The sequence below is a fragment of the Panthera onca genome, chromosome C1, assembly GCF_046562875.1.
Source record: "Panthera onca isolate mPanOnc1 chromosome C1, mPanOnc1 haplotype 2, whole genome shotgun sequence".
Classification (NCBI taxonomy): Eukaryota; Metazoa; Chordata; class Mammalia; order Carnivora; family Felidae; genus Panthera; species Panthera onca.
Window position 1 is genome coordinate 185,554,526 of NC_138346.1, and position 19,196 is coordinate 185,573,721.

A 19,196-nucleotide genomic window follows, 5' to 3' on the forward strand; every position below is an offset into this window, starting at 1 on the left:
CACCTGTTTCTCCTTTTAGCAGATACTTTTCTGATGCAGAAGAATTTGTGCAATAAATTACCCATAATAAAATCAGAAACCCAAGTTTCCTTCCTGAAACTGATTTTCACTGCTTAAGTATTTACCAGTGTGCATATTTTAAGGAAGGTTTATGTCTCAGTTTCCTGCTAAATAAGAACATGGGAAAGGGTTTGAGCCAGTGCTGTCTGGGTGACCAATGGAGGAGGTACATTTTTTCATTCAACGTACACTTCCCCAGCAAGGCTCTGGGGATGCAGGGAGTGCCCAGCCCAGTAGGAAAGAAAATAAAGTTACATTAAAAATGAAACCTTAGTCCAAAATTTGATGGACCAGGTAGAAGTTAAACCAAACATATTGATACTGGCACTCTTTGGCCATCCCTACAGTGGCTATAGAGGTCTAAGATCATACTCTAATAGGAGACCAGCAGCAGAGCAACAGGCCTCATTGCATGTTAGATGACTAACTTGTAGTGTCTTCAGAAGGGGTAGAGGCCTAGAGGCAGAAAGACTAGCATGACATTTGTTGGATTCTAAAGGCTAGGAAGGCAGAGACCCTGTCTGCCACACTATTATATAGTCTCTCCTGCTAGTGTTACAAGTAGTCCAAGTGGAAATGTTGATTGAGCAATAAAAACTGTCATATTTCATTGAATATATCTATTTGAAGACATTCTTTTATGTAGTAATAAGAAAACTTGGCAGTTACTACATTGTCGATCCTGATTTCAGCGTTAAAATGTGGGAAAAATGTGCATATTAGAATCCGTGAATACTATAAATGAATTAAGTTGCAAAAGTATTAAACCAGACATGAGAAATTGGTTGAGATAGAAATATCGTACCTGTTTAGCCTTGGGCTTTGCTCCTAACTAGCTTTCACAGAACAGATTTCTAAAAATGTGCCCTTCTTCTCCCTTGGACTTAAGCTGGACTGAGATCACATGCTTTGAAACACTTTGCAAGCTGTTGCTGGTCATATCTTGGCCTTACATGGGGGTGTTGCTACCTTAAGTCTCTATCTTGTTTAGAAAAGGGAGTTTGGAAACATGGGGCTAAGTCAGAGCTCCTGCCTCTGATGGATGCAGATCTTTGGGGAGGTGGCAGAGAGATCTGACCCACAAGAAGGGCCTCCCTGGCCCCTGGCCAGCTCAAGTGAAAGCTTACCCTCATCTGATAAATTTATAATGTTCTCCCTGAACTTTCCATTCCTTGGCCTGTGTGGACTATCTTTCCTCTATAGCCAAACAAAACAAAACCCAAAAAACAGGAATCAGGGAATGGGTGTTAGGGAGAGACCGCTGGCTTTGGTGTGACTTGGTTATGCAAAAGCTGTGGTTTCTTCCAGAGAGGCACAGTGCAAAGAAGAGCTTTTCAGCCTACAGGAAAGACAGGTTTCCTGGAAGAAAACCCAGAAGGGACGATTGCTTCCATTCCCAGGTGTTCCCTAGAATGGAGAATGGGGCTAACTTGGGTAACATCCATTTGGGGGAAAACAAGAATGAACAAGATGACACCTCCCTGCTGGAGGCTATTCAGTGGCCAGCAATTGGGAGTGATGGGGCCCAGCCAGCCTAGGAGACAGCTGTTTGTTCCCCTTTATATAAGCAGAGAAACGGAGATTTTAAAAGGGACTTGCCCATGCTCATGTAATTAGGTAGAGCAGTCCTTGTGACACTTTTTAGGGGCTCCTCCCAAAGGTGGCCTGCTTTTTCCTGCCCATGCTCCAGACCTGCCTAGACTTGTAGTTGTTTCCCAGGTTGCTAAATCTCCTCCCCAAACATAAACAATCTAAACTCAGTAAACCTGGCCTTTCCTCTCTGCCTCTGGCTTTCTGTTTCAAACTCCTCTCCCATTCCCCTGCCCTCTGCCCTGTCTTCTGCAGGTCTTGTCTGGTGTCAGGAAAGGGATCCCATTCCATGGCCTCCTACTCTGGGGAGCCAGGGCTCCTGTCCTGTGGGTCCTGTGACATGGTTTTCCGCTCCTGGGCCCTGCTGGCTACCCACACTCAGCGCTTCTGCATTGGCCATCTGACCCGAGAGGTAACACCTGGTGCACACCTCTCAACAGGCCGCCTCTGGCCAAACCGGGCGGGTATTCAGACAACTCTTTGAGGATTTCTCATCCCACACCCTGTCGCCAGGTTATGCCACAAGGACACCAGGGCATCTCAGACCAAGAGGCCAGCAAATTGGCTCTGAAGAAGCTAACGGAGGAGGTACTCTTGGCTCAAAATTCAGCGTCCTCCCCAAGCCTACAGATCAGGCAGATTATAGGTCGGATTACTCCTAACAGAGATCGCGCGTTCCTGTTATCTCCAGGTGCAGCGGCTGTGGCTGTACCTACAGGAAATGCAACCCTGGATAACAGAGGTCCCCCGAAGATCAGAAGGGCTCCGAAGACGTTGTGAGGCGCTGACTCAGGGCCCCACCCCAGAAGCTGCTGGAAGCCCGGGAGAGAGGCTTTGGGCATTGCAAAAGACTCACGCAAAGCGGATGGTGGAGACGAAGGCACAGAGCCTTGCCCTGGAGCGACGCAACGAGGGTGAGGGGAAAGGAGAGGGGGACTAAGGGCCCGCTCCGCCCCTCGCCCTTCGGATTTGAGTTTGTTGGCCCCGTTGCGACCCAATCCTTTACCGCCTCAGAACTGAGCCAACGCCTCCAAGGTTTGGCCCAGACCCGGGGCGGAATATCACGCCTTATCGGCCTGGAGCGGGAGCTTCGAGAACTCAGGGCAGAAGGCCGGCGAACGCGGGGAGCTCTGGAAGTGCTAGGGGCGCACGTTCAGCAGCTACAGCCAGAGTCCGGGTGAGAGCCGGCTCGGGGAATTCGGTAGCTCAGCTGAGCTGGCTTGGGGGCGGGGCTGGGGCGGGGCTGGGGCGGGGCGGGACCCTCTGGAGGGCGGGACGCGCGAGGCTCCAGCCCCTAAGCCGCTGGAAAGCTGCGAGTGTTAGCTCGGGAAGGGGCGGGGCTTCCGGAGGCCTGGCGTCTGGATCTGTAATACCTTTTCCGCGCCGGTATCCCTCTGCTCCAGGACCGGGCTCAACCCCTTGCGACAGGCAGAACTCTGTTGTCCGGTACTACAGGCCAACCCAGGGACTCTGGCTGCCGAGATCGGGTGAGGTCCCGGGCCCGGGTACGGCATGGGCGAAGCGCTGATCAGCTCTGGAAAGACGCTGCTGCCTTTTTGTCCCCTACTCCCTTCCTAGGGCCCTGCGCGAGGCCTATGTTCGAGGCGGGGGCCGGGACCCCGGCGTTTTGGGCCAGATATGTCAGTTGCAAGTGGAGGCCTCAACACTGGAGCTGCAGCGGTTGCGGACTCGCAGGGGTGAACAGGAGGGGGCCGGGGGGCCGGCCAGGAGTGCCTCTCAGATGCGGTGGTCTTAATTGTGGGAGGAGGAAAAGGGCGGTTGAGGGAGGCATGAGGACCACCTGAGCAAAAACCCAGAAGTATAAAACCTGGGTGGTCTTTGTGGCAATGGCTAGAATGTTACCTGACAAGTCCAGCCTTGTCCAAAGAGACCTAAAGCTGGATAACTCAGAATCTCACCAGCTGGTCACCAGAGGTCAGAGGTGACAGGTCGGACTTTTCATCGCAGGAAGGAAGGCAGATGCCACACTGGGGGAGCTTCTAGTAGTGGAAGCTGAAAACCGGCGCCTGGAGGCAGAAATCCTGGCCTTGCAGATGCAGAGAGGCGCAGGCCCTGCGTCCTGGCTTCAGCGAGTACCCGTCCCAGGTCACCTAGCTCAATCAGACCAAGCTCAGAAGAGGGGGTTAGAGGGACCATGTGTGGGGAATGAGGCTGGTGTTTATGTGCTGTCCGTCCTTGTTTATGTGCATCTTCAGGTGTCCATGCACCTAGGCTCCCGGGGGAGGGTTATCTCAGCGCTGTTACTTGCTGCGTCCTGCTTAGGGGTACCCTACTCTTAATTCTGCTCCCAGGGCCTAGGAAGCTGCGACCTGCCGCGAATCCCAGCCCAAGTCTGAGAAGGAGGGAAGATCCCCCACGCCTCCCACCCCGGGTGGCTCCCCCACTGCCACCGATTCCACACCCCACAGGTGTCCTATTGAGTGGCACAGAAGAGGCTGTGAGGACCCAGGGGTTTGGTGGGGGAGGGTGGCAGGCAGTTCTGTTTTGTGCAGTTGGGGAAGCACGGACACCTGGGAGGCTTTCCGGGGTCCACTCTTTCCCCATCCACAGCCGCAGCCTCCTGGAACCATGACCAGAAACCTAGGCCTGGATGCACACTTCCTCCTGCCCACTTCTGACGTTCTGGGCCCTGCACCCTACGACCCTGGGTGAGGCAGGCTTCCTCTTTTGACATCCTCTGTGACTTGGTCATCACTTTTAATTAAGGAGACCACTAGGACAAATGAGGGTTGGGGGGGGGGGGCAAGGTTAAGAGGAGCTGGGGGTGTGTTTATCTGTAGGTGCCAGCTGAGACCTGTGTTCTTCAGGGCTGGTCTGGTCATTTTCTATGACTTCCTTCGGGGACTTGAGGCTTCTTGGATTTGGGTGCAACTACTGACCGGTTTGACCCGAGATGGACAGGATACAGGAGGGGTCACAGCATTGCCCCCAGCCCTTTGCTTGCCCCCACCTCCAGCTCCTGGGCCCATGGGCAACTGTGCCATCCTTGCCAGCAGGCAGCCTGTACCCAGGTCAGTATGTGGAGATTGGCTTTGGTGCCACATTTTGAGGCTTTTCCCTCATTCTGAGTTTTCTCATGTGTACATAGGGCCACTGGCTCTGAGGGCTATCCTAGGAAGGGAGAACAGTTCTGACACCTTGTTTTGGTTGTTCTAGACTGCCACCTTCACCATCAGTATCCTTGGTCTGTGAGCTACAGGCCTGGCAGGGGCTGGCATGGGCTACAGCACCACAGCCAAAGGCTTGGGCCTCACTGGTGTTATTTGACCAGGATCAAAGAGTGCTAAGTGGTCACTGGCGTATTCCACTTCGGGCCCTTCCTCTGGACCCCAGCCTTAGCCTTGGGCAGCTGAATGGGATTCCCCAGGTAAGTGTGGAGTAATGAGGACTGGGTCTACTCCAGGTACAGATGCATTACTATTTCATCTCTCTCCAGGTAGGTCAGGCTGAGCTCTTTCTGCGACTGGTTAATGCAAGAGATGCAGGTGTCCAGACACTGGCAGAGATCAATCCAGCAAGTGCCCAGGAATACCAGTACCCACCTCTGGTGAGGGCCCACCTGGAGCTAGGGGCACCACAGGTGTGATTGGTGTGTGGTTAATTGCCGGTATTTGCTGACCACCATGTGCCAAGTTATCAAGTGCTGTGAATGAACTCATTTAACCCTCATACATCCTATTAGGTAGATCTAGGTAAATGGATAAGGAAATCAGAGAACAATGAGGTTAACTTGGTTTACACTGGGTAGTCAAGACAAACCTCTTGCTAAAGATACTTTCTTCTCCCTGTTCCACAGATGTCCAGTTCGCCTTCACTGGAAGCCAGCTCCCTTGCCCCAAAAGCTGGCTTTGTTGATCCCCCTCCTCCCACAGAAGAGCCCCTCAGCAGTCAAGGTTTGAGATGAGGGTTTGGGCCCTCATCACAGCTTTGACCTACCCCCTCTGGCTTTGGGTCTAGGAAAATATGGGCAGGAGTAGCTTAACATGCAGAGATCTAGGATTTGAAGTTGCCAGACCTGCAGTTTTACTACTACACCTTCTGAAGGTCTAGGAGCAAATAGCAGATAAAAGCTCCAACGGCTTTACCACCTTTCAAAAATACTTGTGTAAAACAGATGTGGCGATTAAGTGAATGTAAGGTTATTTGCAATACTGCCTGGCATCTAAATCCTTTCAAATTTGAGCAAGGGCACTCTTTAATTCATTAAAAGAACTTGAACTTATTCCCACGTTTCTTGCTAAAGCCTATCTTGTTGCCACACTTCTTCATTCAAATCCAAGCTTCCTCAGGACATCCTCTGGGAAGCCATCCAGGCTCTAAAGGTCCCATAAACTAGGAGCTCCCATATCTTACACACTTAGAGGGTCACTTGTGAAATCTGGCTGAAATTTGATATTAGGCCTAAAACCCTCAGGACTTGGTACCTGCAATACGAAGGCATCTTCAGGAAGATCTGCAGCCATGAGTTACCATAACCAGCCCAGAAAAACTCCATTTTCTCTTGTATTTAGGGGACAAAATAATAAAGTGAAAAACTGCCTCTGACATTGGTTATTAAAATGGCAGTTTCTGACCTAGAGTCTAGTGCAGCAAAGTAGCCCTGTGGGTGGTAAGAATTAAATAACTCCCTCTAGGTAATGTAGGGCAGGCACTGTTTGGAATTCAGATCCAAACAATGCCTGATGCATAACAAGTAATTAAACTAAGGGTCGGGTCAGAGGCAGCTGATATATGGAGACTCTCCATTTACCTTGCATCCTGGGCATCTGTGAGGTCCTAATGGGATGGCCTTAGTACCAGTATCCTAAGCACCAGCACCCTTAGACTGGGCAGCCAGACTTTCAACCCCACCTTCCACATGGAAATGCTCTAGGCAGTCAAGGATCCCAGTGAAGATTTTTTTTTTTTTTTTTTTTTTAAACATTTAGTTGAGAGAGTAAGAGGGGGCAGAGAAGGAGACACTGAATCTGAAAATCTTTAAACACAAGTCCAGACCAAGAGCTTTTTTAGCATCTTTATTTGAGAAGTCAAAACTGCAGATGGGGTAACAATTCGGATTCAAGTTGATAGATAATTTCAGCCTTTCTGTACAGAAAACAAAACTCCATCAACCAGCCTCCCCACAGATTCTCCCAAGCACATCCAAAGGGTCCAGTCTGTCCCTCAGCCACTTTCAAACCAGAAAGCTCATTTCTCTATAATTAGCACACCAGTTCTCAAGGTTTCCCCCACCACTCCAAGTTTTCTTCAGAGTTCTTTTTCCAGACAGGATTATTGGCCCCCAGTTGGAGACTAAGTGGATAAAAGTACCAAGGCCTGACTCAGAGGCGGTTATCAGCTCACAAAGTCCATCAAACAGAAGTATCAGCACCAAAGAGCAAGATCTTCACCAAGTCTTGTTTTTGTAGCCCCCATCCAGGGACAGCACCACTGAAGGTTTGCAACACAGCTGAGTGCAGTATTTAAAATGGAAAAAGCATAGCACCATTGGAAGACAAAAGGCCTATAACCATGCTTTATTTGATCACCTCCACAATAGGTAGGAATTTGGATGAGAACAGTACAGAAAGGGAGTGGGGGGTGCCTTTGGCCACTATACAAAACCTGGAGCGTTCCAAGGCACAGATTCAGCCAATGTTTAAGAAAAAAATCATCAAAGCCTCAACCTTTGCTTACAATCTTTATTGAAGTTATACAAAAAGAATCCCCCCAAAGTGAAAAAATACATTATATACAAAAACACTTTCCCTCAGGAGGAAGGCTCTGCGCCCTCTCTTAACATGCAGTGCTTTCAACTGTTGCTCCGGCCTCCACGGTCCCCTCCACTGCTGCCCGGCTTTCAGCCTGATTCTCAGCCTGGAAGACAAACAGGGAGCCTGGGCATAAATGACCCTACCTAGTTTAAGCCATTCCGTCTTATATAATTGAGTAGAGGCCTTAGAGAAAGTAAACAGGTCTCTTAAAACCCTGCTTTGCTCCCTACATGAATAACGGCAATGACCACAAAATATAAGGCCATTTCCTAAATTTTCTAGAATAGGGCTGACCATGCCAATGTTTATAGGTTACCTGGAAAGGAGGAAGCAGAAGTAACCCAATGGTCTTGCCAATTAAATACCTTCTCATACATTCATTAGGATGGGACCTGTGGTATGTATATAGTTTCCATCTGTCAACGGGACATCCTACATTCCATAACCAAATCGTTTCCTGCACAGTGGATTAACTGAATGCAACCCTTATAAAAACAAACAGGCTCAAGGCAGGGAACATGCACTTAGGAGGACTAGTTTCCCCAGGCCCTGAGAACAAGGGGAAATAAGGCAAGAGTCCAAGCCCTCTTAACTGCCCACCTCCTCCTCCATGTTTTCTGAAACTTCATTTCCACTGGAGACGGCATCCCCACTGCCTCCATTCACCTCCAGCTCTTGTTTGGCTTTCTTTGCATCATCTTTTCGGGGACTCTCTTCCTCTGGTTTCCTCTGAAGATATAATTGTGAGCTTCACAAATGTGCTGGATATTTTTAAAAGAACTGCAGAACTTTTTAACAGTCCCTTTACTCCTCTCCTCCCCTGCCGCTGCCACCCCATGGTTTTGCAGCACCAGGATCCACAGGTCTAAGGGTCTTCTCCCATGGCCACAGAGGCAGAAGCCAACCTGAGTTCAATACAATAAAGTGGTCTGCCAAAACATACCAATTCAGCCTCCCTAGTGGTAAGGTGGGGTAGGGTAAGGAGATCTAAACAATAACCAAACCACAATTTTGGGAGTCAGAAACAAAGGAATCAGTCTCCCACAAGAGGGGGAAAAAAAAAAAAACTATTGTAACTACAGGCAGAGTCAGGAGTATAAGGATCAGCAGGTCTGCTGCTGAATGACTACTGTCAAAACCTGCCTGCTTCCTAAGATGAGCCATGAGACCAAGTCTCCTCAGCAACTTTTCTGATTTGATACTCCTAGGCCAGAAGAGGCCTGGAAATTTTTGTTAGAAGACATATTCAAGTGAAAACTACGTTCACTCAAATCCTCACCAACTTTGCAAAATGAGTGTCTTATTGCATCAAATATTAGGGAATGCATTCCCCATGTATCATTTGAAGCAAAAAACAAAACAAAAAGACTGGAAAGACAGAAATGACCACATGTACATTTACCTTCTTTCTGACAAGGTGGGAAATATCAGTCACACAGTTAGATGAGGAAGCACCATCTGTTGGCTTTCTACTGGCAACCTGGCAAAAAGGACTTTGTTAGCAACGTACAGCTACATGAGGCCAACAGACCTGATGTTAAGTGACAAAAACCACCCGCATACTCACCATGGAGACTGAAGTGCCTCCTCCACTAGGAGTGAAACCTGAAGTAGAGCTCTCCACCTGTTTGGGAGGTGACAGACCCAAGTGGGGCCCAGGACAAAACCCACCAGGTCACCCACAGTCCTACAACGGTACTGACCATCTTAATCAGAAACAACTGATTCTGATTAAGACCTCAAATACTAGCGGGCTTCCTTATAGAAGCAATATCGTCCACCCACCTCTACCTACACCTGCCATCCCCAAACTGGGAGCTTAGGCAGTGTAGATGTTAAATTAACCCCTCTGTATCATGTCATCACCAGGAGGATAGGACGCTCCCTGACATTCCAGCAGCTGAAAGCAGAGCCAGGAAATGTGGGGCTAGAAGCCATCAATACCTTGCTAATCTAAATAGGAGTTCTCAAAGATGGAAGTAATAGCTAATATTTATTAAGCGAACACTATTTGTATTGTCATAAGTATTTTAACCTACAGGTATTATTATCCCCATCTTACAGATGAGTCAACTAAGGCAAAGAAATGTTAGGTAACATGCCTGTGGCCACACACAGTAAGCAGCAGATACAGAGCTCAAACCCAGTATGGCTCCAGAGTGTCTTCTCTTAAGCATTATACTATCTTAAGCATATCTGATAGGAATAATTAGATAAATTCTCACATTCCTTCAACAACCAGCTCCTCAGAAACCAAGTCATGGTTCCTAGACAAATGGAACACTAATACCATGATGACTTCCAACAATATCATACTATTACCAAAACTTTAAAAGGAAACCAAACCAACCAGAGTTGCTTTCAGAGCCAATTCAGCTACATTCCCACTACGCTGGGACTCCTTCGCATCTTCTATCTTCTCTCTAATTTCAGGTAGCAGTTCCTTCAGCTCCTCAATTTCTTTTTCATATTCAGAAGATGATCCATCAGCCTCCTTCATCTGCTCACTTAGTACAGCTACAAAAAACAGGCTAAAGTGATCACTAATAGTTAACCACAAGGGGATCCATTTTTTAAAAATCTTGTCAATTACTGGATCCACCAAGCTTAGCATCAAATAGCTGATGTTCACTCACCCATTCTCTTCTCAATTACTTCAATGGATTTGCTGAACTGTGCCACTGCCTCATCATACTGAGAGTTGTACCCATAGGCCAAGCCCAGCTGGTAGTGGGTCTCTGCAAGGAGACGGTCATGGGCTTCCAGGTACTGTTCTTGAAGGTTTAGGCAGGCCTGGAACTCCTCCACAGCTTGGACATAATTCTCTAATAAAGAGAAAAAGAAAAGCAAGCAAATGGATAGCATCTAATATTTCTAAATTTTATTTTATTTTTATTTATTTATTTATTTTAACATTTTATTTATTTTCGAGACAGAGAGAGACAGAGCACGAACGGGGGAGGGGCAGAGAGAGAGGGAGACACAGAATTGGAAGAAGGCTCCAGGCTCTGAGCCATCAGCCCAGAGCCCGACGCGGGGCTCGAACTCATGGACCGCGAGATCATGACCTGAGCCGAAGTCGGACGCCCAACCGACTGAGCCACCCACGCGCCCCAATATTTCTAAATTTTAGACTATCCTACAGGAATGCTCTATTTTACATTTCATTTTCTTTGTAGCATCTCTAGGATCCTTGACTATAAACAATATCAAAATAACAAAAAACAAAACAAAAAAAACTACTGAAAGACTTCAGTTAGGGGAGATTATTCACACAGCTCTAGGAGCTATAGGAACCCAAACTGTCCTTTAAAGCCAACTGCCCACAACTTATGATCAATCAAGCTGAATTTTAAGGAATCAGAGGAAGAATGGGGGCGGGGGGACATTAAAGGAGAGAGTAAAATGAAAAATGTATTACCAGATTCAACACTAACTTCTCCAAGTTTAAGATGTGCCTGTGCAGCATAAAGCTGAGCTTCTTTTGTTTCTTGCCTAAAAGAAGGAAAAGATGATCAGAAACCTTAACAGCATTTGCACAAGCCTAACTGGTATTCTATTTTCATTCAACCTCCGAACTCCCAACCTGAGCCTAGACACAACAAAAGTTTTACCTTTTAAAAATAATCTTTGCTAAATCCAGCATATCCCAGGCAAGCTCTAGATTCCCAATCTCTTCCTCTTCACTTTCTTGAAGAGACTAAAAAGTATATCCAAATCATTGGTATTAGGCAGCAGTACAAGACAGGCATCTTTAGATTACAAATCTAAATGTATAACTAAGAAAAAGCTATGATAATAATCAGGCATACCTAGTAAGCTACAGTCCTACAAAAAGAAAGCAGAAATTGATACTGAACAAATAATTTACCTTGTTTTCAAGAATGGATTCATTTGGTGTTTCTTCAGCCTTGTCATTTTCTTTATCCTCCTCTTCTGAGCCTTCAGTTTCTGCAAGCAAAAATTACTCAGTATTGAGAATACTAAGGATATCTTTTAACTAGTCAGAAGTTCCAATAAATGTCGGTTGAATAACCTATATTCTGAGGTAGAACAGGCCAGATGCTAAGTCAGTTAATATTTGAACTGGATAGAAATATAAAGCCAGTGATTACAGTCTAATTCATGTGTAATCTAGATTTAGATTGTATAATCTTATAGCTTCAGTGATCAGAAGGCTGAATGTTTCTCTTCTAAAAATCATTCCTGATCTCTCAGATCAAGACATATTAGCTATTGTAGCCTTTTGTTTACTAGAAGTTCCCATCTACTCAGCCAGAAGCAAATGGAGACCTCAGCCAGTGTTCCTGGGGTCTTTAGGCCACTTGTTAGAGAATACTAACAAGCTGACAAAGTATGAAAAGTTAAATTACCCCAGTCCATTCAAATCAAGAATGCTCAAGAGACTAGCTTTCCCACAACAGAGCTGTAGAGAGAAAAGCATAGTCCTTACCAACTCTCACCAATGAGCATGCCACAGACTCCAGCCAGCTCTAGTACATACAGAAATGAGTGAGCACTACCACAACCAATTATTCTACTCCAGTATAATGATAAAATTTGCAGCCATACTGACACTGTATTTACCATACTGGCATACACTCACAAGTCAAATGCCTAGTAGAAGGACAGGCTGCTAATAAATAGCTCTATTCACCACATGAAGCTCAGAATATCAAGCGGTTAAAAATGGGCTTATAGGGGCGCCTGGGTGGCTCAGTCGGTTAAGTGTCCGACCTGGGCTCAGGTCATGATCTCGCGGTTTTTGAGTTCAAGCCCCACGTCAGGCTCTGTGCTGACAGCTCAGAGCCTGGAGCCTGCTTTAGATTCTGTGTCTCCCTCTCCCTCTGTCCCTCCCCTGCTCACGCTCTAACTCTGTCTTTCAATAATAAATAAACGTTAAAAAAATTTTTTTTAAATGGGCTTATGGGGGCACAAACAGTTCACAAACTGGGTATAATGTGCCTACCTCTGCCATCTTTCATTAAGCATTTTTAACACAAGCAAAATATTGTCTCTTAAGCTATTATGGGAACATGAATATGGCAATTAGGCCTTAGACAGGAAGTCAGGCTAAAGGACTTTTATCTGTCTAGCAATTCTGGTTCAGGATGGGAACAGGCAAAGAAAATTCCTAAACATTATAAATTAGTAGGACAATCTAACAAAGTCCTTTAAGAAGGGCACCTGGCCGGCACAGTCAATGGAATGTGTAACTCTTGATCTCAAGATTTTAAGTTCTAGCACCACACTGGGTGTAGAGATTACTTAAATAAATAAAATTAAAATTAAATTAAAAAAAGAAATCCTCTAAGAATCAATTACAAGTTACAAGCTAATTAACCTCTTTGGTAAACTTTTATCAAATGAGTCACTTTTCCCGTTGACCATGTGATTTAGTGCTTCTGAAATAAATACCCACCATCACACACCATTATCTTTCCATGCCCAAATTTCCAAGATGTTTGTATACTTAGTACACTGTTAAGACTAGATGGTAATGAAGCCCGTTCTCCAGGAGAATATGCAAAACGGGTGAAGTAAATCGGTGAAACATTTTACCTTCACAATTTGTAGAAAAAATTAACAAAACGTGTATGGTTATTCTCTATTTTTAATTATCTGGTATCTGTTCCTACTCATACCAGAATGCTAGGTGACATCTAATTTGGCATAAAGTCTTACTGAGTTTTACATCAAATTTTTAAACTAAAACTCTTATGATAATGTGAGAAAATATTGGTTTTCCTGCAGAAATTTGTACTACCTTCATGGGATGGTAGAGAAGCAGCTAGGTTAATGAGAAAGCCATTACTTTAAAGTAATACTTTCCAATCTGGTAACCTGTATTTAAGTATTAATAGGAATTGCCCTGATGTCCTCAGTAAAGTGATCTGTTAAAATATTTTCCAAACTTCTTTGAAAGTGGAATCTTCTTTGTAGTTTGCCTATTATCATCCTTTGGAGAAAGGGAAACACAGTTTTATACCATTTCTCTAATTTGTTGCCTGTTCAAAAGTTAAGGGCACAGAATGGTGCAAAGAAGAAAATTCCTCTTAAAGACAAAGTAAAGGCAATCTGCTGGTTCTTTGGTTATTCTAGCACTCCCACAGGACTAAGTCAGGTAAACACTACAGACTGACCAGTAGTCTGAGCATGGCCAAGCTCTGTGCCTACAATTTAAAAACTTTGTTTACTTATCAATCCTATCTAGTGTGACAATCAGAAAAGAACAGATCAGTTATCTTTATTAGGGATAAATGCCATTTTAAGAGAGGTGGTAGAAAATGGGATTTTAAGAGAAAACCTCTGGGATACCTGGCTGGCTCAGTTGGTAGTATATGTGACACTCTTGATTTTGGGGTTGTGAGTTTGAGCCCCTTGTTAAGTGTAGAGATTACTTAAAAATCTTAAGGGGCACCTAGTTGGCTCTGTCAGTTAAGCTTCCAACTTGGGCTTAGGTCATGATCTTACAGTTCAGGGGTTTAAGCCCCATGTCGGGCTCTGTGCTGATAGTTCAGAGCCTTGAGCCTGCTTCAGATTCTGTGTTTCCCTCTCTCTCTGCTCCTCCCTGACTCATGCTCTGTCTCGGTCTCTCAAAAATAAACCTTAAAAAAATTTTTTTTTTTTTTTTTTTTTTTTTTTTTTAAATAAAATCTTAAGGGGTGCCTGGTTAGCTCAGTCAGTTAAACTGCCAACTCTTGATTTCAGCTCAGGTTATGCCCTGGCAGTTAATGAGATTGAGTCCCACTTTGGGGTCTGTGCTAACAGCACGGAGCCTGCTTAGGATTCTCTCTTTCCTTCTCTCTCTGCCCCCCCACCCCCTGCCCCATACTTGTGTGCACTGTCTCAAAATAAACAAACATTAAAAATTTTAAAAAATAGGGGCGCCTGGGTGGCTCAGTCGGTTGGGCGGCCGACTTCGGCTCAGGTCATGATCTTGCGGTCCGTGAGTTCAAGCCCCGCGTCGGGCTCTGTGCTGACAGCTCGGAGCCTGGAGCCTGTTTCCGATTCTGTGTCTCCCTCTCTCTGACCCTCCCCCGTTCATGCTCTGTCTCTGTCTCAAAAATAAATAACATTAAAAAAAAATTTTTTTTTAATAAAAAATCAAAATTCTTAAAAGATAGAGAGAGAGAAAAAAAAAAAAAAACACTTATAAGATTTCTGCAAAGGGACACCTGGGTGGTATAGTTAGGCATCTGACAGGCTCAGGTCATGATCTCATGGTTCGCGGGTTCAAGCCCTGCATCAGGCTCTGGGCTGACAGTGTGGAGGTCTGCTTGGGATTCTCTCTCTCTGTTCCTTCCCCACTTGCTCACACACTCTCTCAAAATAAAAAAAAAAAAAAAAAATTCTGCAGGCTAGTGTTGCCACATAAAGAGAAATAGAGCACAGAGAGTTGAGGGCTTGGGCCCTAGAGCCAGCAGGTTTGGGTACCTCAGCCCTCCACTTATTGGCTATATGACTAAGGCAAATTGCTTAACCTCTTTCTGCCATTTCTTCATTTGCTTTTAATTTTTTTTTTTTTTTTTTTTTTTGAGACAGAGATCATGAGTGGCGAAGGGTATCCCAAGCAGGCTCCACACTGTTAGCATAGAGCCCTACTCAGGACTCGAACCAACCGAGATCATGACCTGAGCCAAAATCAAGAGTGGGACGCCTAAATGACTGAGCCATCCAGGTGCCCCTGCCATTTCTTCTTTTGTAAAATATGGAAAACTACCTTCTTTAGAAGTAGAGTGGTAGCTGGGATAAGACTAAAAACTGCAACTGATGACTCCTAGGGCTTTTGTAAGTGTTTTGAAAAGAGTGACCAGAAAGTTTTTGATAGGAGATGGATTAAAGGAGATAAAACTACCTTCCTCACTGTGAGGTAGGCTTGGGGACAGCAATACATTCATGTCAGATCTAGAGTTGGATTCTAGTACTATGACTTAGTATTTGACCCTAAACATGTAACGTAATCCCTAAGCCTCAATTTCCTCATGGCTGTAAGTGGAGTAATACTACCTACTACATAGTATAATCTTGGAATAAAAAATAATGTATGTGAGAAAGCTCTAACAATGTCACTTGTGATCCCACAGAATAGTTTTTGAACTGGAGAAATAGAACATCTCTACTGTAGCTTATTATTCAAAGTCCAACTTAAAAGAGCCAGCAGAACTTCTTACTGTCTTTGCTCACTATCATTAAAGATCAAGACATGGTAGTTTCTTAAAAATTGAGGTAATTCAGTTCTGTGCTTTTTCCATAAAGAACTCCTAAAACCCAATAAGCAGCCCAATGGTACTACCACTTAGCCAATTCATTTCTGGTTACCATGCCTGTGCTGGCTGGAGTGCAGCGACCTGCACATAGGTAGAATGTATTTTACCAGGATGAGCTGCAAGTACTGATTGTTTGTTTTTGAAAATCTAAAAGTAAAGAGAACTCTTGAAGTAGTCTGGCAATTATATGAAGTAGTAACTATTAACTAGAATATACCTGTGGTTATTAATACCAACGTTAGATGAACCTTACAGACAGTAGAATCCTCAAATGATAGTACAACTCAAGTCAGACGTGCCAGTTATCTAATTACTAATTAGAGGCTTATACATCTTGATGGAATTGAATCAAAATTAGACCAATACTATACAAAGCATCCAGACACTTTATAACGTTCTAAGTAACAAAAACTTCAGTTTAGCAGCCAAAGCAAGCATGAAATGAGGGGGAAAGCAGCAAGAGAGCTAACAGTTAAGTTTTTCATTATCTTTTGGAGGGGCTAATTTAAAACTAATGTGAATAAGCCTCTAAGTACTTCCTGAAGACTAAAAGTAAAAGTCACCAGAATTCTTTCACTGTGGTTAACTGCCTTCATTTAAATGGCATGCCTGCTTAAGTGTACCAATTCACTGGATTCTACTGTTCTAATCCTGCTTCCTAAAGCAGAGAATAGGAACCATGTGAACAGTAAATTTAAAAATCCAGAGGCATGCAAGTGAACATCCATTCAGCATTCTCTGCCAGCCTAGCCCACTATTTCCCTACCTACTCCACCACCCTCCATCCACCTTTATTGGCTAGTACAATACAAATTACTGATAGCTAGCCAAGTCTCAGAAATCACAGAGAAGGCCTATTTTGCAGTTAGTAAAAGCGTTAGTTTATAAGCCAGCTAAAGACTTGCTTTTGATTTAACTTGCTAAACTTATCACAATCTTCTTAAACTACCCCCATTTTCATTTAGCCCTTTCCTAATCCAAAGGCAGACGGAAAATCCTGAATGGAAGGCTGACTTTTACCCATGATTAGTGAGTCAAATCCAGAATGTACTCCACCCACTGCAGCTCTTGCATATCCCGGTTACCTTCACCCTCTTTCATCTGTTCTTCTCTCTCTTGTGTTTCTTCATTAGCAGCTATCTTAACTTTGTCTTCAGGGCATTTCTCAGTAGCCCCCTGGGCTACCTTGGTCTCAACCCCATCTCCAGCTGCCTCAGACTCTTCTGTGGACAGCTTAGTCTCCTCCTGGCTAGGAACCAACTCTGCCCTGACCTTCTCCTCTAGTCCTGAGCCATCTTTTGTTTCTGTCAGTCCTTCTGCATTAGTCTGTTGTTCAACAGGAGTCTGATCTCCTGCAGCTGACAGTCCATTGACTGCACCATCCTTAGGGAGAACTGTGATCTCCTGCCCAGGCTTCTCAGAGACTTCTGACCCAGCTTTTACAGCTGAGGACTCTGCAGCCTCTACTGTCACCTCTGGTGACTCTTCAGCAGGAGGTACTTCTTGCCCTACCAGCTGCTCAAGAACAGCCTTTCCTGACTCATTTTCAGAGGCAGCTACCTGCTCCTTTGGCTCATCCCCACCCACATCCACTGGCTTGACTGTTGAATCTATAGGCTCTGCTTCTGCCTCCACTGCAGTACCCTGCTTTTCAAGAGTCATATCAGACTGCTCTTCTAAAGCTTCTTTTGGCTTCTCCTCTATGCTCACAATTACTTCTCCCTGCTTTTCTTGACCTCCTTTTTCTCTGCATTCTTCTTGGATGTCAGTTCTACAAACTGATTTTTCTTCCTCAGCATCTGGTGCTTCCTCCTCTGGTCTCTTCTCAGAAGTGACCTTGGCTTCATTCAGTCCTTCTGGTGCTGCTGTTTCTTTTGCTTCCTCAGTGGTTTCAGCTAACTGATCTGGAGTGGATTCAACTTTTTCCTGTAGTTCCTGTGCAGGCTCACTTATATCCATATCTTCTCTTCCACCCTTCTCCATTTCAGTCTCCTGCTCTTTATCATTTTCAGGCTTTACCAGAGACTGGTCTTCTGGTTTTTTTGCTTCTTCTTTTTCTCCCATGGCGTCATAAACCTGTTCTCTCAACTCTTCCCTTGCTTCCTCTACATGGTTAAAGAACATGAAGCATAAACATGTCTTCGAGTTTAGTGATAAAGGCATAAACGGAAACTAAAAATACATTCCCTTTAAACCCTCAAACAACCTGGCTTAAATTTTAGCGATGACCTAAAATTTATCTACCCCCTTGAGAAAAGCAAAGGGAAAAAGTCCCAGATAGCAGAGCAACTTATTGCAAAAGAAACCCAAGCTCCTTAAATTAGATACTCTTTTACTTGAGCATTCTGATTATCAGTTAGGTAAGAGATGCCAAGCTTTATTCTCTCCTCTGAACATTATAAACCTCCAACTGACATGTAAAACTCTAGTAGCCAAACTCTACTTAGAATTTAACATTTAATTTTCTTAGCCACAAAAAGTGTAAAGACTCCAAAACCATGACTATTAAAATCACTGAGCTGCACAGACTTTTAAAATTTTTGCATCAGAAAAATATTTAAAGTTGTTGTATATTTAAAAGTATCAATTTAACACATTTATTGGGGAAATTAAGTTTTCCTCTTACAAAAGCCTGCTGTCAGTTTCAGTAATTGGCTACCTCCACTGTAGTCTCCACTAGATGCAGGTTATTTACCCCAGCAACTTAGGGAGAGACCATCCAGGATAGGGAGAGCCTTACTTCCATCATCTGTACACAAGAAATATACGTCGCATCTTCTGAATGTCACATGCAACTCCACATACCATCTATGTTATCATTATTTTCTACCAGAGATTCGTCTTCTGTTTTTTCTCCTTCCTCCTCTTCCACATGCACACCTTCCAGGGCATTTCCCAACACACCATTCTCCATTCTAGGAGAATAAAAGGAGAAAGCACCAGAGGTATGATGGATAGAACTAACAGTTTTTCTAAGACAAAAATTACAGTCCTATATCATAAAAGCAACAGAAGAGCAATCAAGCGCAGGGAATATAAACTAAGTTTTCAGAGACGAAAAGCAACAATCAAAACTAATATAAATTAAGACTGTAAAAGTACTGAAAGAAAAAAGCATACCCTTCATCCAGCCACCTAAAAAATACTGATGACTCTTGTCAAAAGAACAAAATCAATATATTCCCTTTACGTTATAGCCATTGTATTTCCTAAACTTTGCATCCACCCGCATTTCTCTGGATGGCTTAAAAACATTCTGGCAAGACTTTCATGACAAATCATGGGAATTATCTACAAATTAGAAAACTTACCAGATTAAACAGGGCACAAATTATTTGCTAGTTTGTGTACCCTCAATAGATTCTATTCTGGTTAATAAACTTCAGTGGAAAAAACACCAGTTTCCAAGAGTTTAGACTACTTATGAGTTTTATTTACGAGAGATTCTCATATGCTAATGTTTTCAAATTGTCCTTCATTCAGTCCTTGTTAAGGATGATTG

General features: G+C 44.3%; 2 protein-coding genes across 7 annotated transcripts in view; one reads left to right on the forward strand and one right to left on the reverse strand.

Annotated features, from left to right (window-relative positions):
- The first annotated feature begins 31 nt into the window (after positions 1-31).
- CCDC17 (coiled-coil domain containing 17) lies at positions 32-7,046 on the forward strand. Its single transcript, XM_060626029.3, is given in 14 exon segments — positions 32-2,155; positions 2,158-2,238; positions 2,342-2,564; positions 2,665-2,827; positions 3,054-3,137; positions 3,229-3,347; positions 3,619-3,756; positions 3,963-4,108; positions 4,222-4,319; positions 4,479-4,682; positions 4,828-5,038; positions 5,108-5,218; positions 5,468-5,556; positions 5,558-7,046. Coding segments are annotated over 14 exon segments (1,974 nt in total). The 5' UTR covers positions 32-1,939; the 3' UTR covers positions 5,649-7,046.
- Positions 7,047-7,334: 288 nt separating this feature from the next.
- The window catches only part of NASP (nuclear autoantigenic sperm protein), a 43,249-nt gene continuing 31,387 nt past the window's right edge, over positions 7,335-19,196 (reverse strand). For 2 of the 6 annotated variants that reach the window (XM_060626023.2, XM_078451973.1), the window contains 11 exons: positions 18,500-18,609; positions 16,780-17,799; positions 11,296-11,375; positions 11,039-11,124; positions 10,846-10,919; positions 10,061-10,249; positions 9,775-9,941; positions 8,992-9,048; positions 8,827-8,904; positions 8,025-8,153; positions 7,335-7,527 (listed from right to left, as the gene is read on the reverse strand). In XM_060626023.2, the coding sequence (XP_060482006.1) occupies positions 7,447-7,527; positions 8,025-8,153; positions 8,827-8,904; positions 8,992-9,048; positions 9,775-9,941; positions 10,061-10,249; positions 10,846-10,919; positions 11,039-11,124; positions 11,296-11,375; positions 16,780-17,799; positions 18,500-18,609 (2,071 nt within the window). In that variant the 3' untranslated portion in view covers positions 7,335-7,446. The remainder of the gene's footprint in view (positions 7,528-8,024; positions 8,154-8,826; positions 8,905-8,991; positions 9,049-9,774; positions 9,942-10,060; positions 10,250-10,845; positions 10,920-11,038; positions 11,125-11,295; positions 11,376-16,779; positions 17,800-18,499; positions 18,610-19,196) is intronic. The other 4 variants (XM_078451975.1, XM_078451974.1, XM_078451977.1 and 1 more) reach the window with 4 other exon arrangements.